Source organism: Chaetodon auriga, chromosome 8 (genome assembly GCF_051107435.1).
Source record: "Chaetodon auriga isolate fChaAug3 chromosome 8, fChaAug3.hap1, whole genome shotgun sequence".
Taxonomy (NCBI): Eukaryota; Metazoa; Chordata; class Actinopteri; order Chaetodontiformes; family Chaetodontidae; genus Chaetodon; species Chaetodon auriga.
The window spans coordinates 7,544,270-7,568,945 of record NC_135081.1 but is presented as its reverse complement, the minus strand read 5'-3'; the positions used below and the strand labels follow the sequence as shown (position 1 = coordinate 7,568,945).

The 24,676-nt window shown below is 42.2% G+C and overlaps 1 protein-coding gene across 1 annotated transcript in view; it reads right to left on the bottom strand.

Moving 5' to 3' along the window:
* zfpm2a (zinc finger protein, FOG family member 2a) overlaps positions 1–24,676 on the bottom strand; it is a 116,429-nt gene that overhangs the window by 27,540 nt on the left and 64,213 nt on the right. The window contains exon 5 of the mRNA XM_076737735.1: positions 16,428–16,539. Within this exon, the coding sequence (XP_076593850.1) occupies positions 16,428–16,539 (112 nt within the window). The remainder of the gene's footprint in view (positions 1–16,427; positions 16,540–24,676) is intronic.

Below are 24,676 nucleotides of genomic sequence, written 5' to 3'. Positions count from 1 at the left end.
CATCAAGGTCTCGGTCTATCAATTAGCTTCCAACAAAAGGTAAAACACTGCCTTTTGATGATTAAAGGTAAATACTTTCAAAAGAAACCGGGACGTAATGATAGTTGTCAACCGTGTGACATTAGCCATCTTTCTAAGATACAGATGTTAATCTTTGGGGGGTTTGCTGATTTTTGATCTCAATTTCAGAGCCCCGGTGGGTCGATAACAAATTATTCCACCGCCTTCGTACAATCTGTCTGGGTGAAAAGGGAGTGTTCAGTCAAGCGTTGCACTGACGCAAAGAAACATCGCAGGTCGATGTGTGTGTTAACTTCATTCACATGTGATAATGTGCTTTAAACTACATGATAGGGAACCTGAGATTCAGACGGGGGAGGGGGATACTTAAGATGCCGTCTCTTTATGAAGAGCATCTAGCCTTTTGTAGTTTCTGTTTTCCTACCGAGTGGGAGAGAACAAGCGCGGCAGAAAAGGTGGAGGGTTTCCTACAAAGCAGAACAGGAAGGAGAAAGGGAGGCTTGGCGTTGCTTCAGCCAGGTCGGCTTTACAAGAAGAGAATCTGGAGATATACTCCTCTTCCCCTCCCCTTCACTCTTTCTCTTGTTCTCCCCCGTATAGCCATCCCTCCCTGCAGCCCAAGAATTTAAGGGCAGCTTTGAACCCTCTCAGTGTTCTTCGACATTGTAAAATGTGTGCGCGCTCGCCTTCCCGTCAGCCACCCAAAGGTGTTTTCGTGCTGAGATTAGTGGATGAGGTGCAGTCTGTGTTTTGGGCCAAACATGCCCATCCTTTGACACGAGGGCGGACTCCGACTCTGACTGGGCTACAGACCAAGATCACTCCCTCTTGTCTCCTCTGCTTCCTCCTCAATCCTCTCCAACACATGACATGTGTCACTGCCACAGATCTGCACTGGAAGATATGACCAGTTGAAGGTCAGGGCAAATCCCCAAAGCAGAGAAGAGAGAGGAAAAAATCTCATAGACCGCCTTCCCCCTTTCTTTCTTTCTTTTTTTTTTTTCCCCACTGATGGACTATTTAAAAAGTTCATTTTTCTTAAATGCTTAGCATATTTCATGGTGCTATAATGTGTGTGCTATAATATGAAATCTCCATTAGCCAAAGATGGGTGCCGCAGTAATGCAATGGATATGTCAATTTTCTTGTTCTGGAAAAAAGAATTTTTGTAGGGATTTAAAACCCATGTAATATTCATATTTTCTATTTCACAGCACAATAGCCAGTGAGGAACTAAAGTGATTATACATAGCCAGAGTCAAACTCTAGGGCCGTTATCTATTATAGCTTAATAAATCAACAGAGGGAGAGCAGCGGGGTGCACAAATATTCTGTAACCGCACTGGAGCTGTTTCCTGACGCCAAATATGTTTGATGAGATAAAAAATGGGATAAGTAATATTTAAAGAGAGGGTTGTTTTACATGGAATTACATGGAAGGATGAATCATCATGTATCTTCATGCGTCAGTTTCATGGATTTGTGGTTGGAGGTCTTGAGTGACCAAACTTCAATTAACTCACCAGTGGCAAACTATTCTTCAGTCCAAAAGCATTTCGGAGGCCAGGTGAACTCAGACAGGAGGGAAAAAGGGGCACCGTGTAATTATGTGGCACTTACAATGTCCTACACTTCAGATTTGTGAGGATGGCGAGCAGAAAATCTGTTTACTATGGAGCTGAGTTCCTCTCTCTCTTCTGTGTGGATGAAGCCTTTGAATAATTCATAGTGAGAGCCATAGGCATATGCAATGGAAAAGTGTTGGAGAATATCACACCAAAGATGGCATCCTCCATTATGTGCGCTGTGCCCGGCGTGCCCACAGACCTCACATAATGTAATTGGATAAAAGTCAGATGCTGCATATTGAGAAGGTACAGCGCTATTCTTCAGTCTCTGAAATGTGCTAATTGACTCAAAATCAGCTACAGAGAAGGGATTGCATGCGTTATTGTCTTCATATATTTATCTCCAACACCTCATTACTTTTTCGTGCTGTTACAAGAAATAAGTGGAATAAATTTACTTATTACAAGTTGTGTTCAAAAAGCATGACCTCTCCCAAACAGAACACAGATTGGGGGGAGGGGGGACACAACAAGTCTTAATTTAGAATGTCATTATTCTGATTTGGTCCAGCAAAGATGTTTTTGTTGTTATTTACTTCTGTTGACAACTTGTCTCGTCGGGATGTTACTGACTGAAACACTATGACATGTGTTTTACATATCAAAACTGCCAAGCCTTTCATTTGAAGAGACTTCATCTTCACTGACAACATTTTTATTGACAGGTAAAGCCCCGGAGATTAGACATGGTGGTCTAATTAGTCTCTTTCTCTGCTGTTGTGTTTACACACCTGAAAGCCCCTGAAAGGAAAGTGATCAAGACAAAGCCAACCAGATGTGGAAGAAGTATTCAGATCGTTTACTTGAGTAAAGTACCAAAACCACACTGTAAAAAGACTACATTAAAATGTTACTTCAATTAAAAAAATGTAGCGAAATTGTAGTAAGCAGCATTTTATGCACTCTTGGAATTGGTTGACGTGGAGCTGAATCTTAACTATTCTAAATAGGGCAACAACTAAGAAATACTTCCATTTTGGATTAATCTGCTGGTTATTTTCTTGATCAATGCATTTATTGTTTGATTTGTAAAATGCAAGAAAATCATGAGAAACGCCGTCACAATTAGCACGACTTCAAAATGGCACAAATGTTGTGTTTAGTCAGACTAACAGTTCAAACATCAACGTGATTCAGTTCAAGTATTCATGACGCAGAAAAGCTGCAAATTGTCATTTGATTGGATGAAAACATGACATGTTTGGTGTTTTTGCTTGAAAAATGACTTAAACATTGATCAAAACAGTCACTGATTCATTTTTTTGATGATTGACTAATTCCATTTGTTCATTAATTTACTGACGGTTTAAGCTCAAAATATGTACATTTATTTTTGTACATTTTTTTTTTTTTTTTTACAATGTATCATATTTTAAATATTTTTCCTGTTTTCTATGTGAACTCACATTTTTTTTAGTACAGCACTTGAGTAAATGTACTTAGTTACATTCCACCAGTGAAGCCAGCACTCTGAAGAGGAAGAGGGGACGAAGATGGATGTGGTGGCCATCTAACTGTAGAAAGGAGTCGGTGGGTAAGCTTGCTTAATTCCTGACATGAAATATTACCTGCAGCACTCGACAGAGCGGACCTGCTTGGATGGCGGCAGAGATAGCATCCATCCTTTCAGTATAAGAAACAAACAAACAAACAAAAGCTCCAAGACCCCTGACCCGACAAAGGAAGTACAACTGATAAGTTAATACCAATTTCTTCCTCTTCTCCTGCTTCTCTCTCTTTTCTTTGAATAGCATTTCTCTGCCTTTGGCCCCAGTTTCACCTTGCTACGCCTGTGCCCTTCTATTAAAGGTGGTAATGGCTGCCAACTTCCCTCAGGCCTTCTTTTTAATATTTGTCACTCATGAAAGAAAGAGGGGGGATAGGGAGATGATAAATCTTACTTTTGCCAGCTAAGGGCTTCTATCTCCCAAACAGAATAAAATCCAGTCCAAAACACTGCTGTGCGCATTAGGAAGCTGTGGGTTTAAGCCTTGTCCGCAATGATCAAACCAGGATTTATGAAGCATCATAACTCCCGACAACATCCAGCGGCTTATTAATTTTATATATTTCTGTCCATTCCCTGATATTCCCAGCCTTGACAGTCACTCAAGATAAGCCAAAAGCGTTCTGACAGGATGGAGTGTGTGTATATTTTTCACTGTTCTGCCACTCCCCTCCAGTTGAATAGGTTTAGTAGAAACCTTGAGACGGCTGTGGTGTGATTTGTCTCTGGTTTTTGTCTTCACTTGCAACCTTCCCATTTGTAAGGGCCCTTAAATCAGCCTTGTACTCTGCTGAGCCATGAGAACAGGCCAGACAGAGAGCAGGAGGGAGGGCGAGAGGAGGGTCTGTGTGTATGTTTGTGTGCACGTATGTCTCAATGTATGTTTGTGTGCAGAGAGTCAGAGACAGAAGGAGGGGGTTGGGGAGAGAGGGAGGTGATTGGCTCCACCAGAGTATCATACATGTGGTTGAATTTTAATCAAAACACTCACTAATCACCATTTACAGGCTGTCTATATAAAGGCCTGTTCTCCGATATGAGAGGGCAACATGCTGATAGGGTTTAATTTAACTAGAGTCTAGGTCGGAGGCTTGATTTAATGTGGCCCACAGGAAAACTGAGCAGGAAGGAGAGTGAGGGAAAGAGAGAGAGAGAGAGAAATGGTAGTTCTTTATGCAATGATCACATAAGTTCACATCAATAAGGCCCTAACCCATTACCAGAAACACTACATGAAAGAGGAGGGGTCCTCTGTGAGCTCAGACTGCTCCACAGCAGAACGACAGCACCGGCTCTGACTATCCTGACGGCTGCTTCACTTTTCTGACAAGCTATGCAGAAGCAATAAAGGATCCTGACAGGCTGTTTCAAGATAACTCCCCTAACCTCTTGAACCCTGATTTCCTCTGAATTTTCCCCTAAAGTAGCTTAAATCTAGGGAAACAAATTTCTGAACTGTATGGAAATATCGCATGTGTATTCCGTATCCGCTTGTTTCATCACCTCTTTGAAGTTATATGATGCTCACACTGAGTGAAATATTAAGATTTAACCCTGCGCTTTGACAGCTGTACCATTACACTCCACAGAACTAATCCACGCGTCTAGGGCGTCATTTCAGAGCTCTGGTTGAAATAGTGGATCTAATATCTAATAATTAATCTTTGGAAAGTATACACAGCTATATTATTTTAACAGTTTCTGTTTTACCTCCAAAATAATAGATTTCAGCAAGGGATGTCATATTTAAATGCTTGAGGCACTCCACTCCTTCGTCATAGTGCATTGTAAATATTGGACTGGTGCAAAGCAACAGGCCTTCGAACCATGGACGGTGCTGTTCGTAGTCAATGCCCGTGTCCATCAGGGCACCCCAGAACAACGGTTAGTTAAGCATATCACCAAAACATTTAAGATTTATCCATCTTCCTCCAGATACTGTGAAGTGAGAATCCTCGTTTGCCTTTAAGTCACACACCTTTACCAATTTATTCCAATACAGCTGAAGAACTGCTGGTCTTTTGACTTCTGAACACCTCCAAAGAAGCAGATGCAGGTTAGCTGCCTTGCTCAAGGGAACACTGAGAATATCTGAGTGAAGTAATCAAACAGCAAAGCTCATTCATTTTATTCCATCATTAATTTAGCCCAATATTTCTTTTCACCTAAAAAAACTTTAACATGAGGCCGGAGCTCTTCTGAATTGTCTGCTGCGACCTCAAACCTTGTGTTCCACTCTGATGTTGTACCATTTTCTTTCACTTTCACTCCTCTTCCAGCTGCCTGCACTCTGGCGCCGACCCCGACCAAGCTAACTAGCCACAGTGGCTATCACACCCAGCAGTGTCTGACTAAGACCCTGGCATGCACTAGCCAGCTACAGCCACAATGACTGAAGCACACAGCGGTGAGGAGGCAGGCAGGATGTAATCTCCAGGAGCTGTTGATACAGGGAAACACACAGGGTTTGGGTCAAAGGGATTAAAATGGTGGAGGTGCTGGTTGTAAGAAGGAGAGGGGCTGTGAAATAGTGGCAGGAGCAGCGGGTGAGCCACCCCATAAGAGAGAAGAGTGGGGAGATTACAGGGAAAATGGCGCAAGGGGGATTCCTGCGAGGAGAGGGGAAGAAGTGACTCCAAATGGCATCGGAACATAGCATTAGTAGCCACTATTCAACAGTATGCAGGCTTAGCGAGCTCAGGGCAACAGGAGAGGTGGCCATGTTTTCCATGCTGGTCAGGAGATGCTGGGTTTCTATAGGTGACAGGTGTGAGGAAAACATGGATATGGACTTGGAAAAAGAAAGCTCAAATCTTCCCAGACCCACTTGAGGACTTCTGTGCAACTCAGTCACTGCTCTGTGACTGTGACTGTCTAAATATTGTCAATGCCAGACGAAAAAAAAAAAAAAATCAAATCTTAAACAAAGGAGGCCAACGCTGCTGGATAATATTGAGCGAGGATGTCTATCTGAGGTTTTAAGCCCTTCATGCCTATGCAAACCTCACATGGTTTGGATAGAGTTCCATCAACAAAACATGTCAATCACCTCTCTGTGAAAAAGAGGGAGATATGAGACTGAAACCTATCTTGCGCAGACCCAAATACTGTACTCACGGCTTCCATTTCACAGTCTGTGGGAGAGTGGGGTTCAAAAATCTTACATCATTTTCTTTTTTTTTCAATCCTGCTATCCAAGGGCTCAGATTCCAGTTACATTTCACATTGAATAGACTTGTGTTTCCAGCAGTCTAGCCCTCTCCTAGTATGCTGGCTAGTGGAGCGATGACAGATTGGTTTCCACTCACTGCACGGGGGAGCACAATGGAGTGGCTTTGACAGAGTTAAGAGAAACAGTGCATCAGCTCCCCCACCTCCCCCCATCTCTCTTTCTCTGTCCACACACACACACACACACACACACACACACACACACACACACACACATGCACACACTTCTCTCTTCCACTCTCTCTCCTTTTCCTTCTCTTTCTCTCTCTCCCTTCCCTGGGGCTTAGAGAATGGATGGCCCTGTCTGACCTGGACGACACTGATGTCTAGTCCTCCACACTACTGTACCTACAGCACGCCTGTCTGCTCGCCCGCCGCTCGGCCTACTCTCTCTCTCTAGCGCATACACAGTAAGCACACACAAGGAACAGGGGCACCCATCTCTGTCACCCAGTGCCGACAGGCAGAGGTCAGCAGAGCTCAGGCACTAAAGCAACCTCGAGGTAGAGTTTAGCTCATAAGCAGCCAGCATCGCTTCACGGTGAACACAGACGATCTCAGAAATGTAAAGGAACTGTCAGTAACTGTTATTGAAATCAGAATAAGAAGTCATCGTGCTTAAATGACAAAACAGGTTGTTTGTCATTGCCTTCTGAAAGAACCCATATGAGTGGTTTCTGATCTGGAGGCCAACAGCAGCCCAGCAGCCCGAGGAATTGCATCTGTATCATAAGATTCCTCTCCTCACAGTTTATGCCCTTTCCCAGCATTCAGTGCCACTGCAGGAGGTAATGTGCCCTATATGCAGTCAGGCAGAAAGGAAGTCAGGGTGGTGGACATGTTACGCATTTGAATTCCATGCAGGAGATCAGAGTTTGCAATTAACATTTGCGTTTATGCTAAGCCCGACCACAGTCCTCCTCAAGCTTGACCAAGCACTTTTCCTCGCCTGCTTTAACCAAAGTTGTTGTCCGATCCGCTCAATAAGGTCAATATAAGCACCATATGATTAATGCACACACATTGAAAGCGAGAATTTCCAAAACACTGGATCTAAACTGGACAGTTTGCAGAGTTGTCCTATGCAAGCGTCCTTGTCTGCTGTTTGACTTGCAGCTGAGGAACATGCCCAACAAGTCTTCATACCTAAACAGCACAAAATTGGTGCAGAAAGGATTCGAATAAATGTTTTCTCATCCACCACCTAAGGTTACAGTTTGGTTAATTTCAAGTATCTCAAAACAGCTTGATTAAGATTAGAGAAGGATCCAGGACATGGTTAAAAGAGACAGGACGGGAACCTTCAGGCTTGCTGCAGAGTTTCTAAAGTCTCTCCATATGATTCAAACACACAGATGACACATGTTTGAGCCACATTTCTAGCAGGATTATTCTCCATGCTTCACATGTCCAAATTGCTACAACTCCATATCGTTAAACCCTCCTCGTGCACCCCTGTGTCCTTACCCCTGGCATTTGACTTTAAGAGGGGTAGAATAGCTCAGATCTCTTGACCAGATAGCGTGATAAAACAAACGGCAGATAAGGTACTAATGCTAGAGGTGGCTTGCAGTTGTGTTCCTCCGTGCGTTACAATGAGAAAAGAAAAACTGTGATATCACACTGATAGGGCGCACTAAAGACAATGGGGCTATGTGTTTTTTTTCCCACGCAGGTGGATGTACAATCAATAAAATGGATTAGCTGCAAAGGTATGTATAAAGGTTATCGCTGAGTTCTCCTGCATGAACACAGCGGCGACCTCACAAAACAATTTTGTAATGTGTCTAGCTATTTCTTCAGAGAAAATCTGATTATGTTTTGCCCAAGCTAAAAATTGATTTGCAGGGGTGTACATTACCAAAGGAAAAATGGGTCCTTCTCCACCAGCCACTGTAGGCCTTGAATGGAATTGTTCTACCTGTGTTCTCTCAGCGAGTGGTATCATTGTAACAGTCAGTGTTGTATGTTTTTCTTTCAAGGCTGCATCAGTGTTTTTCTTCCACTGTCATGTTCTTTTTTTCCTTCACCGTGGGCTTTTTTTTATAGTATGATCATCGCCTCTCTCACTCAGTGCATCAGAGTTTCACCTAGACTCAGTTTCACTTGTTTAGTTCCACTCGCTGCAGTCCTGTGTCAACCCTCAGAGAGACTTTAACCGTGTGGTTTTCCATCACGCTGACTGACGATCTAAACACCCCTCCACCCCAGTGATTCCTCTATCTCCCTCCCTCCATCTCTCTTGCTCACTCTCTCTGACACACACACACACACACACACACACACACATACACACTGTGACCGCCCTCAAGCTTGATAAAAAGGAACCAACACCCCCCCCCAAAAAAAGCTATGTGGATGTGCAGAAAGGCCCCTCTCTCCAGCTCTCAGCTTTTGTCTCTGATTATCCCTGCACACACACACTCCCCTCCAAGACCCCCTACATCCTCTCCCGCACACACACACTTCTTCTCAACCTGCTCCTGGATCTTGTGTGGACACACTTGTATGTGTGTGTGTGGGGGGGGGTTGACTCCGACCAATGGCATCCAACAGCAGGGCTTTATCCTGAAGCACACTGACAATGCTTTTCACACCTACTTACCACAGCAGAGACGGGGGCGGTGGGCTGCATCATACCCAGGCCTAAAAGCAGGCTAAGGGCTTTTGGAAGACACACACAGAATGGACTCTTTAATTACTCACTCAAGATCCTGCAGTAGATTAAAAAACCTCGCGGAAGCTTATTTTCATATCCGCAGAATTTTTCAATGAATATAAAAACGGTCATTGATTATGCCGTTAAAGGGAGGGAAGTTAAGAAGGGAAATATAAAGTATATATAATCACATTAACTTGCAGTGATTAATGTAATAAATGTGATCTTTTTTCCCCCCATCTGTATTGAACACATTCAGCACTGAGGAGACATGCTCCAAATATTAAGAAGCAGCTCCTCAAAATCCACTTAACTGGTTCTGTGTTAAAAGACATCTGTGAAAGCAATGCATATAACTCATATGTGGAATATTCTCACGCGGTGCAGATAGGGAGAGTACACATGCATGGATGGAAAAGTGGAAAAAAAGGCATCAAAAACAATGACTCATATCTCCTTTTGACGCCTGTGCACTTTCAGTATTTTGAGCACAAGTGACTGTATGTGTGCCTTCACTCCCAGGCACACATTCAGCCTTCCTGCATGATCAATACCAAAGCATTTCTCACCATTGATTATACAATTATAGAGAAGTTAAATCTGTGACACGCTCTCATGTCGAAGCATTACCCAATGCAGCCAGAAGTGGAGACTAAGAGGAGGAAAGAAGCTTCCTCTTCACTCACTGTTTTTTCTTTTTTTGAAAAACGTGGTGCTTAAAGCGAGCTCAGTGTAGTCCAGGTACTTCACTCAGATGATTATAATGCCACGAGGGTGCAATACATCACTCTTATTAGCCACACTGGAGCACAATGGTATCATAATTAATGGTCGCAGCAGGATTGAACGCTGCCCTGACATGGAAAAGTGGGCCTGCTTAAGCTCTACAAGGCATTTAAATATGCAGAGTGAATGGCACAACCCAAACCCTCCTGCTCTAAGGACAGCCCACGCTCATTAGCCTGACACCTTCCGTGGCATTGATACAAGGACGACCGGCTATACTCACACACACAACACAACACACAAGCACAGACTCCAAAAATGTGCATGCAGACCACAGCTACAAAATTTAAAGTTGCATGGCGCTACATGAAAAGAACAATCTTGTCCCTCATCAGTGCCCATCACTTCTTTTACACGTCCCCCCTGCATTGTTGTTTTTGTCTAAAGGCTTAGTCTAAGCTGAATGCAGATGGACATATATGTGTCAGCAGCCATTATGCAAATGTTCAGTAATGGCGTTTGGTCTGTGTGTGAGAGTGTTTGCAGCGAATGTGCGTGCTGTGGCAGAATGTGGTGTCTGGTGGCTGTGGTATAGTGTCTAGCACAGGGAAACTGCCTGCGCGGCACGAGAACAATGCACATAAAAGGCTGTCGGAGGAAGCGTCTGGAGCTGACGTCTTTCACATGGCTCTGAATGGAACAGCAGCAAAGTGTGTGTGTGTGTGTGTGTGTGTGTATGTGTGCGTGTGTGTGTGTGTGTGCGTGCATGTGGTTTTATATGCTCGCGAGTGAGACGGAGAAAAAAAATTGAGAGAAAACGCCCTCTTGAATATGTTTGCAGACAGGGACAGGAGAAAATAATAAGAGTGTGTGTTCCCGTCTCAGCCGTGTGCTAAAATGTGTGTGATTGTATGTGCATGAATCCCTGTGCTCCTAAATACATGTGTGGGACGCTTAAGTCCTCCAAGATCGCCGTATGATTTGGATTTTGCTGTCCTTAACCCACCACACACTCTCCTCCTCTTCCTTCTCTCCTCTCCACAAAGCCAGCTTCACAACTTCTCCTCAGTTGCTAATGTGGAAGCTTCAGCTACACTGACACACTGCTCAACAGCTGCCAAATGCCTAAAAAAGCCGCTCCTCTCCACCCGGCTCACTCCAGCCTGACCGTACCGAGTTATCGCGTAGCTCAGTGCAATCAATTATTGTTGCAGTGGAATCATTAATAATTTCCTAATGAAAACGATTCTGTTGATCTGTTGTCTTTTAATTAAACATAATTAGTCGGCTGCTCGGAGCTGTGGTGGGGACTCCTTTAGGGTACAATTTTGTTTTAATACACTGATAATGAAATTTTTACATTGTGTCAGTTGTTTAGTTATTATTCAGTCACACTATTCCGCTATGTTCCCAGATAACAGATAATAACCCTCGCACCTCCTATTCGCCGCAGTCATTTTAAAAGAAGAGGGTTGAAACGAACAATTACATTTTGAACTGTAAGAGTCCTCTCCTCCTAACGTTTAATGCTGCATGCTGCCAGGGCTGGAAACAGTGCGGTTTTACACGTCTGGTGGACAAAAAACTCAAAATGTCTTTGGCAGTACATTGCAAAGCTGGTTTCATTTTTTTTTTTTTTTTTTTTTTTTTTAAAGTCAAATAGATACTACATCTGTCCAGGCAGGTCATGCTCGTTCATCTTATGCCTCAGAGGTCTACAGCTCCGGAGCAGAGGAAAGAGCAAATGAAGGCATAAAAAAGGATCTGATTATGAGGACTTAGAGAATATGAAATAATACAAAGACACAGCGAGTTGCCTAATTCGGCACTGTCCGGGCTTATGTGAAATGGCCCAGTTACATTGGTCAATTTCTGCGCTAACAATGGGCTAAGTTGCTCTGGAGACTTATTGGACATGCTGTATCTGAATGTGGTCTGGCTTAAGAGGCTTACAGTTGAAAAGTTTAGGTGACCTCTGAATAATGCCACATAATGTGGTCACACTGAGTGTGTATAGTTTCAATGGGCTCAGATATCAGGTAACAATGGGGTAAGCACAATGAAGGCTCACACTGAGAACGAATGAAGTCATACATTGTAATTTAGACCTAAAAATGAAACTTGTCTTTAACTGTGCACTCACATCTGACAGCGTTTGATTTCAGCAAACAATGTAGAGAAGTGTCATTTAAGGGGACAGAAATACACTGCAGGAATTCAACATTTCATCTGCAAATAAGATAAAACATAACCGATAGAGAGAATGCTAAAATTTTACTTTACATTGAGGCTCACCTCAGTTTCAAACGCACAGTTTTGAAAGCATACTGTTGGTGGCGCTCTATATTCTGTCACATTTAAAAAGAAAGACCACGACAACACTGAACTGAACTCAAAGTTTTGCCTGTGCAGCCAAAGTCAGACTCATCTCATTCTTCTGTGCCATAGAGCTCTACAGTTGCCAAAAAATTAAAAAAACCCCCACAATAATTCAGCTTCACCATTGGTTGGCACGTTCCTTTATTTATATATAACGATCATGGCATTGTAGTTTATCTTTCAGTCCCACATACACCATCCTTCTGTTGTAAATGCTAAATTTGTATTAATCCGCAGCTCAAAATAGTCCTCAACGAATGCACAATTTACTCCTGTTTCAGTAACAGCTGCTAAAAACTACAGTGCTCAGCTTTTTTAGGAAATTATTCATCTTACTTCAAAAATGAAACTATGTATTTCTGTCCTCTATTGAAAGACTGACATCTGTAGTATGAACGGGCTTGAATATAGAATAACACCAAGCACATCCTTTAAGAAGCTGTTTGACTTCAGTAAACGCATAACACTTCGGCTTGGTCACACTCTCTGTCCGAACAGTTGCTTGAATTCTTCCATTCAGGCAGATTTGCAATATTGGAACAGAATCTAACATATTCAGGTGGGAGATGTTAGAAGAGAAAAATCAAAATGGGGTTGAGTTTCTTTGTTCTGTCAAATCTATCCTATTCCAGCTGTATTGTTTATCAATTTGTTGTTTATCTAAACAGAAAATTCTCCACTGGTTTCCTTCTCTTTCTCTGGGTCCCTGTCTGTCATTCTCTCTCTCTCTCTCTCTCTCTCTCTCTCTCTCTCTCTCTCTCTCTCTCTCTCTCTCTCTCTCTCTCCTCCGTCTCCAGTGTTACTGTAACATATAATTACTCTGCAGACTTGCTGCCTGTTTCTATAACTTCCGCGGTTCAAAGAAACTGTCGAAGTGTGGAGGAGAGCATTGTGGGAGTTCCAGGTGGATTTCTCGATAATGAGTTAGCGCAGTAGTAGACTTGAGAGTTTTAGTAATGGCTGGCTGCTAAGGCTCTTCCTGGGAGTTTAATGTAAAACAAACAGGGCCATGCTGACAGCCTGGGAAAAACAGATATTGCAGTTTTCCACTTCCACTTCAGGGCTCTTCCTGCTCCTCATTTTAAGAACGGTAATTCAAAGAATTTATATTCAAGGAACGGCTTTGCGAATCCTAATTTGAAACATTTAAATGCCTGAAATGTTACTCATGGTCTTTGACTTGTAATGTCTTTAAATGGATCAAATGCTGCTGTCTTCCTGTTCATCTGGATAAAATGACACAGACAGGAACAGAATGCACATTGTCAGCGAAGACATAGTTTCGCTGGCAACAGGAATTGTGGGACTTCTAAAATAGGCAAAAAAAATAAAAAAATAAAAAAATCTATATTTGACACTAGGTTAGCATGTCTTGGTGCTGATGACCAGGGGCACCCCGTGGGGGACCTGACTACACCACCCTGCTGCTTGTTACACACTCCAGTGCATGTATTATACATAACACACCGCTAGAATACAACTCTCAGAGGAATCATTTTGCTGAATTCTGTCCTCTCTACCTCTCCACATATCCTCCGACTTCCTGAATGACAAGTTTCGGGGACAGAGGATGAGCAGTTGTACAAAATGTAATGCAGAAATCATAGGACAGAACACCCAACAGTAAGCTACAGCCACTCAAACCAATCACCAGTCCTTACTTAGAGATACTCCCCCATAGATTCACACTGGCAAGCATCCAAAGTGAACTGCTACTATCTTTGCAGGCAGCCATAAAGAAAGCTGAGACCACTGAAACGTGAGCCAAAACATATTTTGCAAGCATACTGTGTATTGAGATATTCACTGTTTTCCATAAGTAACGCATCTCAGGGAGCAATGAAGCAGCCTACAGAGGAGAAATAGCACGGGGGTGAAGATATAAACAATCTGGGCCTGAGCTTTCAGAGGTGGGAAGAAAGTTCCTGTTGGAGCTTTTCCCTTTAGTCGATCCACGCTCGTGTCGACACGATAAACACAACTCCAGCGCTGCTTCAAAACTGAAGCGAAGTGGTCGGATTCAAAATTGAATTTGACAAAGATTTGATATTTTCAGCACGCTGACATTCAATTTCAATGTCACCTCCAGAGGGTGCCCACACATGCAGATTGGAATATTTAAAAGAGGGCGACGAAGAAGAATGAGCGGCATAAATCGAGTCACAGTCTAGACGCAAGAGTCCAACGGCTGAACGGCATCAAACACTTCACCACTTTCTGAACTTCCTTCCAGTCCACCGAAAAAAAAAAAAAAAAAGTCGCCAGGAGCAAAATGTGGAACAATTTTGGAAAGAGAGCCGAGAAAAACGGACACCCAACCAATTTATCCAAAGCTTTGTGGCAAAGTTGCTACAAAGCCGTTCGAGTCAAGTATGGAATTACACAGCCTGAATTTTTGTACCTTGTGGTATCACAGAAGTATCGAATTTTTGGTATTTATTGTAGCAGTCGTTTCAAAGTGGAAAGTTTGCATGATGTCCAACATCAAGACGGGCTTTTTGTGACACAATTACTAAATGAAATTAACAATTTGTCTGCAAAAACATATAATACATCCATAACTAAACATGTAAAAACTGCAGAAAAACAAAGAGAATCAAATGATATCTGACGTGTTTTATGCTGTTTTTTCAGTGATTCCTCAGACAAAGCAACCACGAGGTGACAACAGACATTTAACTTCTACTCGCAGATTTAAATTAATTCTTTGCATTCAACTTTCTCTCTATTATCGTTTATCATCAGTTGGCAAGCGTGTGAAGATTCTCGTGGAGGATTTACTGTAATGAACTTATGCAGCACAACACAGAACAACTCTCACAAGGGGATGTCTGGAGATGTTATTGTGTTTAATTTAATAAGGTCAAACTGGAAGTGGCAAACAAAGGAGCTGCCAGTGATACACAGCTGAGGTGATGACGCTCTGCGCGATGCTATCTCCAAGATACATGTATGAAGAGTAGCAGAGGAAATTCTCCAGGCTGAACTGAAAATGTGAGAAATCCTGTTATTGCCCCCCCCTCTTTTTTTTTTGTTTCATACAGTCAGTCTCTGAGCAAAAAGATTAGAAGATTTTAAAGAAGTGCATAATCTTCTTTAACAGCTTATCAAAACTTTAATGATTTGGTGATAAAGAGCACAAAGTTAAGTAGCCGGTTAAGAGGATAACTCCCCAGTGCAGTCTAGTGATTAGTAGATGAGAATTGGGAGACTGAAAATCCGGGTTGCAAATCCCACTCCTGCCACTTATTCACTTTGAGGGAGAAGAAGCTCCATTTCAGCTTTGGGGGTATTGTCACGGGGTAATCATTTTTGAAAAGTGATAAATGGAGCCCCTTTCCTTCACCCTTTGGAATCCAAAACACATCTTTATTTACGTATTTATTTTGCTGTGTCTCTCTGGTTAACACCCGTCAAGACCCAATTATAGCTGCAGAAGCCTTGTGCTTTCATGAGAAGTGAAGCTACAGACTGTAGTGTCAGGGCTGTATACAGTTTAAGCATCTTCTCATACAATCTGCAACAAACCAGGCTGTCTGCAGATCCATGTTGGGCTGTTTTAATGAGGCTGTGCTGGACACAAATAGCAGATTGAGGAGTTTATCTTTATGACAGTGCGTCATTTGGGTTTTGTGCTTGTAGGGTCAAAGCTGAATAAGCAACATGGATTTTCTGACAGATATGTTGTGTTTCTTTGCACATATTTACATAAATCTATTTCTGCTGGGGCTTGTATGAATGCGCCTGATTTATTAAAGATGTACAGCTAAAGCTTTGCTGAATTAGTGAGAGAACAAATGAAGCAAAATGGCAAACCCATCTCCACTTGTGCTTTGCTCACTATCTGCACTGAGATAGGGATTCACTTAGTATAAAAGAGGAAAAAAAAAGGGGGCATTAATTACCTTGTGAAATCTAAAGACCATTAACTTTGTGTGTCAAGTGATGTTTCTCAGTTCCTAATCAGAGTTTTAGTGATATAAATTACTCTTTGGAGTAAAACAGATACGGTGTGGGAGTGTGTGCGCATGTATGTCTTTTTGTGTGTCCTTGTAGCTGCGCACATGCAGTCATTTGTGTGTGACTTTGAGAAGCAAGGAGAGCAAGAAAGAGAGGAGAGAAAAATAAAAGCAAGACGGAGAGACAGACGGAGAGACAGACAGGGATGGATGCAGGAGTGGAGTGGATGGAGGATTGTCAGTGTCTTTGCGGCGGTGCCGTGGCGTGGTGTGTTGCGCTGCGGAGAGATAACAGGATGCCGGCGCTGCTTGCTTACCTTTGCTGTACACCACACAGTTGTTTTTGTTGTCTTCCGCTCCCTGCCAAGTCACATCCAGCAGCCACCTGGGGCCGGCGCTCAGCACCACCGGGACCGTGCTCTTCGTCTTCTGGACGGGGACAGATAACAAACACTAATCATTTGCTTATTTTGGTGATTAAAGAAACATTAATAACCACTGAGTTACGCTCTTCTGCTGCGCTGAATGGCCATAAACAGGCAATTTCAGAAACTATACAGCATGCAACTCAAGTCCATCCCAATCCGTTTTTTTATGTATGTTGCTGAGAAGATTTGAGAATCAGGGCAGGTTTTGTGTGTGCGTGTGTGTGTGTGCGTGTGTGTGTGTGGTGGCATGCAGACAAAGGCAGTACAGTGGTTGGAGTGGTGACAAATGGGTGTAAGAGCCTGCATTGTATCAAATAGGAGGAATAATCATCCAGAATTGAACCCAGTGATTCAGCATCAGATCTCTTAGATTAAGAAGAACATCTAAGGTGTCTGGGAATTATGAAAAAAAGAAAAGAAGAAGAAAGAAAGAAGGAAAGAAAGAAAGAAAGGCTGGTGACTTTCAGAGAGAAGGAAGCGAGTGTTCAGCGGTGAACTTTGGGCACATTGTGCCTCACTATCGCCAGGATCTCACTATTTCCTGAAACAAGCAGGGAAGAATTTAAAGAATCAGTATCCATTTCAAAGGGCGATTGAGGTTAGAGTTTTTATAATATGCCGGAAAAATTATTCTGAATGTGTAAGGTCATTTTTCTTCTTGGTCAGAGGTCAAACGCGGAGTTTTATTTCTTGGAAAGAAAAAATAAAAGAGGGAGATAGAGTACACCATCCACCATAATAGATTCACATGGTGCTGTGTCACTAGATTTGCTTGCTCTATATATCCCCATATGATTTTCTATTAGGTTTTATTTTATTCTGCTCTTCTTTTTCTTTTCCTTCTTGCAAAGTGGTGTGTTGGAGGTGCTGAGTGTGTGTTGGGGGTGGCAGCAACATCTCAGGCAGCTGGGTACAGTAGCCTATTACTCAAAGGCAAAATGTCAGTATTTCAAGGCCATTACTTTTGAACCTCGGGGCCCTCCTTCATTAGGATGTTACAGAAATAGTTTAGGTAAGAGAAAATGGGTTGGGGTGCAATCTCGACACTTCATTTCTTTTTCCATCTGAGGCAGGCAGCGACAGGACACTGTCCATCTGCCTAATGCAACAGAAAAATGCTCGTTCTCTCCTGTGCTTTTCACTTATTTCTCCCCCGCAAAAGGCAACAACCTTCAAGGATAAATGCAAATGTCACTTGAGCATGTTAAAGGTCTGAATTGGCACAGATATGCACAAGAGATGAGCACTATGCTCCGGCAGTGTGCCTGCATGCCCCCTCCTTCTCCTCCTCCTCCCTCCTCCTCCTCCACCCGCCCATTTCTCTTTCCATGAACTCCATCTAGTCTGAGGCTGGAGGACAAACTGAATTTTTAGGGAGCATTATTTACAAATAGCAAATACATCTCAAGCGACGATAGCAATCTGTTTGGATTGTGTCTGCAAATTAAGAAGACAAATACATGTACTAAATAAAAACTGATTTTGTATATATATATATATATATATATGTGTATCTATATCTATATATATATATATATACACATGTGTGTGTGTGTGTATGTGTGTGTGTGTGTGTATCTGTATATATGCACATTGGCAAACCACACTGCCAAACTGATCAAACACACACAGTAAATTGTGTCTGTTGATATTCTTATTCCTTCTCCTGGCATCTTCTTATCCCATCCTGGCAGCAGATGAGACAGAGAGGACCTCTGTAATTTAAGTCATCCTCGATTTCACATTTCAAATTAGCCTCACAATAAAGTCTTCTATCTGGCTAACCTGAAAATCTCACACCCCTGTCAAAGGAGCAGAGCAGACCGGCCGATTGTTGCTAGGACAACTATCTGAAATGGGAATCAGATTAACCCTTCCTTAGATCTCCAGACTGGAGCCATCTCTTATTCAGCAGCGTGAGGCCTCTCTGCCGTCCCTCTGAGCCTCTGGGAATTCATGATATTCCAGCTGCTCTTAATGTAGCCAACAGGGACAAAATACCACATTAACTAGACATCTTCCCCCTGTTACAAATCATGAGAAATTTCATTGCAGTCATCACAATTGTTCCTTTCATTAATGCTGAGACAGAAACTTTGAAAATTCTGACTATGGGTATTCTGTATTATTTTGATTTTATTGTTAATTTCTACTATTTTTTTTGCTTCCTTTTTGTTGGAAGCGGAGCAGCAACAACCCATGACAGTTTCTCACTGCAGATTTACATAATGCATCTATCGCGACAATAGTGGCCTATGTGCTTTTGCAAGCATGCTGCATGTACCAGCCACCGTGAAGACAAAGAAATGCAGAGGAGCAACTGCACACACAACAGTTTGGATTAAGACACAGTGGCGTCACTGCAGGGAGGAGCGCCTGCAAATGCAAATGAAAACATTTGTACAACCGGATCAGTTGGCCTAAGTGGCCGAGGCCAAAAGAAATGCAGATTGACAGGCAGAAAATTTAGATTTCCCTGGAGCGAGGGAGCATATGATGAATTGGCGTTATAGAAACAAACTCCTCTTCCCCTGAACAATCACACAACCAGGGGATGTGATGTATGGAAGCTCTTTCCGGTCCAAAACAGAATGCTGGGGGGAGTTAGTAAAATATGCTGACCCCTGTTGGATAGTTAAATATGTCAGGTGCAAAAAAATCAGTGCATGCGCATATATTGTGGCTAATGGCATTCAATCTTTATCATGTCAAAAACGTAAAAAATGAATATATTTAACCTATTTTCAATATCATATTTTATTGCGGGTATTCTTAATAGATTTTCAAATAAAGAGATACTGAAAAACAAGTAAATATTTGTTTCATTTATAGAGATACAGTGTTAAATATCAGTTTACAGACTATCATCCCTGTCAGAGCCTGTAAAAGCCCCTCTGGCCTTCCTGTCTATGTACTGTGTTATGGTTTATCCACCCTCTGCCTTCACTCCAGTGGTTTCAATACTCTCCCGGTATTTTTTTTTTCCTCTGAGCTCTGTTACCGTTCCTCGTGTAAGAGATACAGTGACCAAAACAGTGTAGTCAGCGAGGAAGTGATTACAAACTGATGCTCCAAATTCGCTATAAAATGAAAATCAATATTTCCACAAGTTGCTGCAACATAAAAGATAACCTTCATTGATTTTTCTAGACTTAGGCCTCTGTGATAAAATCTAATATAAATTTTCAGCCACACGGATTTGGATCAGAGCGGAGCAGGGGCTGAACGATAAGTTCCGTGCACATCTCTCAGAGTTGGATTTTTTTCCCCTTCCCTTTCCCTCTTCCAAGGCAGGGCTGTACTATTTATAATTGGCCCTGTGTGAGCAAAAGCTTCTATCAGGAATCTGTTCTAATTTTTATTACTGAGAAGCTAAAGCCTGTTCCAGATAATTTGGAAATTTCAGGGGAATTGTGATAGAGCTGATGGCACAGCCGGACTGACTCCAGAAAGGAGCTAACCTGTAATAGCCTCTGTGGCTGCGCTGATTAAATGTTGCCATAGATGAAAGACCTGCCATCACCGCAATAAATTAACCAATCACACAAATCCCAAGTCGCTACTAATCCCTCCTTGATACCATGATCCTCTGATCAGCTGAAGGAGGTGAAGAAGAAAGTGGCTTGTGACACTCAGCCTTCTTCTAACTCCCTGCCTCCCTGTGTAAACAACAAGCTAATGATATCACCGCTGACCATTTCACCACCACTGGCTACTCTTAACCCGCTTCATGGTCAGGGCAGGTGAAATCGATACAAACCTTGGTGGGAATGATTATTTTCCTCATTGCATTTTTTTTTCTCCCTCCACCAAGGTCACTGACTGGCACTGTATCTGTCTTGATCCCACAGCTGCAGGATTTAGACAACTGAGAGATCAAAACCACTGCGTCTGAATATCTCAAGACATTCATTGGCTTTATACATCCCGCTTTCAACACCCACTCAGTATGAAGTAGTGCCATTTTGAAACAAAAACACCAGTGGAAATGCTGAAGTCAAATAATGGTATAAACATCTTTTGAATATTGCCTGTTTTTCCCTTTTCCCCCACTAAAAAAAAAAAAATGCTTTTTTAAATTACTGATAAATACATTTGTCTTTCTCTCCCCTTCATTACATTTGACCCCGTGTTAGCATCCTAGCAACATGTCGCAAATCATTTTTAAGTACCGTGTTCTTTTCCGGCGATACCAACAGTATAAATATAACAAAAAACAAGCTTCTGTATGGGTAATGTCAAGTTTATATGTTCTCTGTTTCTAACATGGGAGTGAGGATAAAGGATTTGTACCTGTTTTACCAGTCAGTTTACAGCAGACAGCACACTCACACCTTGATAACGTCCTTTGCAATTAGTTGTTCACTGCGATGAAACAAATTGCATGTGGTCAACTGGAAATTTCATTAAGGGAGATTTTCCTCTAGCCCTCGTTATCGCTCTGCGTATTAATATTTTCTTAGCCTCAAGGATGGATGGGTTGCAAGGGTCTTTTTTGTTGAATAAAACGGCCAGAGCCAGCCTCACAGTCTGTGTTCTCCCACTGCTATCCATGCTTGGAAAAGCTGTGTATATGCTTAGTTAGGAGCTGCATATTTTTCACTGCACCCTGAAATAAGATTCTTGGTCAACATACTACATAAAGTGGGAAATGCCTTCATTTCTCAAGTCTGCTTTTGTGCCATTTCTCCCTCTTCTAAATGGCCATGGTTACATCTGCTGAAATGAAAAGATACCTACATACTGCTTTCATTCCTTTTTCTCCCCCCTCTCTCCCTCTCTCTCTAAGGCTATAGCATCTGCTATTGGGAGACTAAATAACAGAAATATGCAGGAATTGCACACTAATTCCCTTTAGAGATAGATCTTGGCTGGTGCCCTGTCATAAATCAGAGAATTTCGATATGAAATGAGGCAAGCTGCTCTAATCATTTCTGCATTTCAAATTGGATCACTGGCTCAATCGCTTGGCTTTTAAACTGCTTGCCTAAGAGCAAATGTGAGGTGGGAGATAATTCAGCTGAAATCTCTGCCTGCTCTGTGCGGCAGTTAGTTTACTGCTTGAGTGCAAGAGAATGCTTTTTTCTTCCCTTAGCCCATCTTTCTCTTTTCAACTTTGTTAAATTGACTTTTCATTTTAAAATCGATTAAATTGAGAGAGTCACTGCTGTTCCCGGAATCTTTAAAGGGACACCCATCACTGTGCGCATGTGCCTTTATTTGGCTGCTGCTATCATGGCGGCGCTATGGGGAATAAATATTTTCTCATTTAAATCACCTTTTATCCTGCTGACTGGACTGTAAGCATCAAAGTTCATGTGCTGCATTAGCTATTACTTATTTTGCTCCATTGAAATGCTCACAGTGGTTGTATTTATACTGACTATGGGTGGCACTGCATGATTACTGTACGTTCAGTTGCTTGGTTAAGACATAATAGAGCGGTAATAAGCCAGATTAGCGATTGACTGCACGGTATTTTGATTTCGGAGCAATGCTTAATTACTAACAGCACATCTAGAAATGATTTTTATTATTTTTTTTATTTTGCACCATTATTTTTGTTCATTTTTAAACTGAATATGCTGCTTGCTAAATCAGGGAGGAGAAGAGAGAAGAATAGAGATTCAGAAGGAGGGGTATCCATACTCCATTTTTCAAGACCTTCAGGCACACTGAGGTGCTCCAACTCCAAAGCCAAACAGTTTAGTGTAAGCTGTACCTGCCCTGAAGACAAGCACCCCTTTCTTCACCCCTGCCCCCTTTCCTTCCCTCTTATTTATTCTGCTATTCCTTTCCCATCCTTTGATATATTTCCTCTCCTTTCTTTTTCTGACATTTCCTATGAATTCTTTTGCTCTTCCTTTCCTTCCCCTTCCTTTCCTTTCCTTTCCTTTCCTTTCCTTTCCTTTCCTTTCCTTTCCTTTCCTTTCCTGTCTTTTAATTTCCTTTCCTTCACTCCTCTTATCTCCCACCCTCCTCTCATCTCCCCTTTTCTTTCCTCTAATATTACATCACCCACATCACTCTCTACTGATTCAGTCAAAACTTCTACATGAATCATCTTCACCTCCTTCCCCAGGCCTTCAGCATCATACAACAATACCCCCAACTTCCTTTGTAATGGACAATGTTTAATTCAACTTCGCAAGCAAATGCATGTGTACTGCCATAACTATGTATAATGCGTATGTCCCGAGAACTATTTGAAGTTGTAAACAAGAGAAAGCTGAATTTGTAATGCATGTGCTCCAGGACTTAATCATGTCTTGCAGGTAGAGTGCACATATACACACGTGCACTTCTTGTGTTTGGCTTTGGTCAGAGGACAGAACAGCCCTGTCGCTTCACTACTCACTGTTTGAATTACTTGAAATTTCCCATTTGAATTCAATTGGGAAGGACTTGTTTGATCTTTTGCATGTAAGTTAGGGCTGACTCCCCGAGCAGTGAGAAGCTGTGTGAGGGAACATAATAGGGAACCCGGAGCCAGTAATGTTCACCTGTATGGATATTACCATGGCCCCTGGGGGTCAAGGTGGCAGGTGGCATATTCTCTGGACAGATTCACTCTTTCTCTGTCGGGAATAAACATGTGGATTGGGGTTTTTCTTCAAAGAGGAAGAAAGGGAACTCAAGAGTCAGTCAGTCAATGGGGTCACAACAAATCCCTGTTCTCATAACCACACTTGGCAAACTAGGATCAGTCAGAGGCAGTAAATAAAGACAAACAATAAAATAGTAGGCATGATGCTTGAATAAAGCCCCTGACTTAAGATAAACCTCGGTGCCCCCCTTTAGGTATTGGATTTTAATATTCTTTTGAACTCCCCTCTCTTCTCTGGTGGAGTTATAAATTTCATGATGCATTAGAATAGCATCTACTGTACTGCATGTGATTTTATTTTTCAGGAGACTCTCTCAGTCTGTGCAGCCAATCTCACATCCAGATATTCAGAAACTGAGCTCTACCCCAATCCAACATGACAGAATAATAATTACAATAAACACAGAGCAGAGTAAAACAAATTAAAAACAATTTGAGATAAAGAACAAAGAGAGGAAACACACGCATCACAAATGTAACTTTGCTCTGGTGACGAATAAACTGAACAAAGGTATCTGTGATTTGCATACTACCTGATCATCTACATATTGCTGCAGTGTTCAATATAGTTTGATCCTTGGGTGCACTTCAGAGAAATGGGGTCTCACTAAATCCACCGTAAAAGACCAACAATATTTACACCAAGTTAAGTAAATAAGATAAAGATGGTGAACTTGCCCCTCACTAAATGCATTAGACGTGAACTCTCTTATCAGAGTCTCAGCACGCGGACTGTTAAAAGATGGGTTTCCCGAGCTGGAAATGGTCTTTGTTACCCAATTAGTTTGCTGACGACCCCGTGGTATAATATTCCTGCTTTGACAGCCTCATACACATCCATCTAATGAGGCGCTGCTGGACCACCAGGGAGCGAATGGACACTGTCCAGACCTTCATCTCCTCCAGCACCTATCAGCTTTCTTATCTTCAATGCTAACCTTTTTTTTTTTTTTTTTTTTTTTTGGTCAAAAGACTTGAATTTTTCTGCTTGGTTGTTCATCTGTCCTGAGTCATTCTGACAGGGCTTTGTCTTTGGTAGGCCCTGAGCCAACTAGGCTGAGGATCAGAGGGCTAAGGCCAGGACAGGGGACAGCAAGGACTTATCAAGGTCTACCAGCAGGGGTTTGCCTCCCTGTAGGGTGGCCATCCTTCTTTCTCTGAGGGAGGTGAAGCAAGCAAAGCTTCTGTGCTTCTCCACTTCCCTCACCAATGTAACCAAGAGGGAAAATGAGGAGGAAAATTGCTGAATTTCTAAGAGTCTCAATGCTTATGTAGAAAGCTCTTGGCTGTAAATAATATATGATTTTGGAGATGTTCTAAAGTGTCATTTTCTCACTTTCTAACCAGTGGCAAAAGATGGAGAACGCAAACTTTAAATCTCAAAACTTTGTTCAAAATAGATGATAAGGACAGCAGCTTTATATTTCTACAATCCCAGCTAATAGAGAGATCAGTCAGCCATCTACAACTACCAGAAAACCCGCTCTGAAGTCACTTTGTGCTGGAATACCAAGAGGGCTATCAGGGGCTA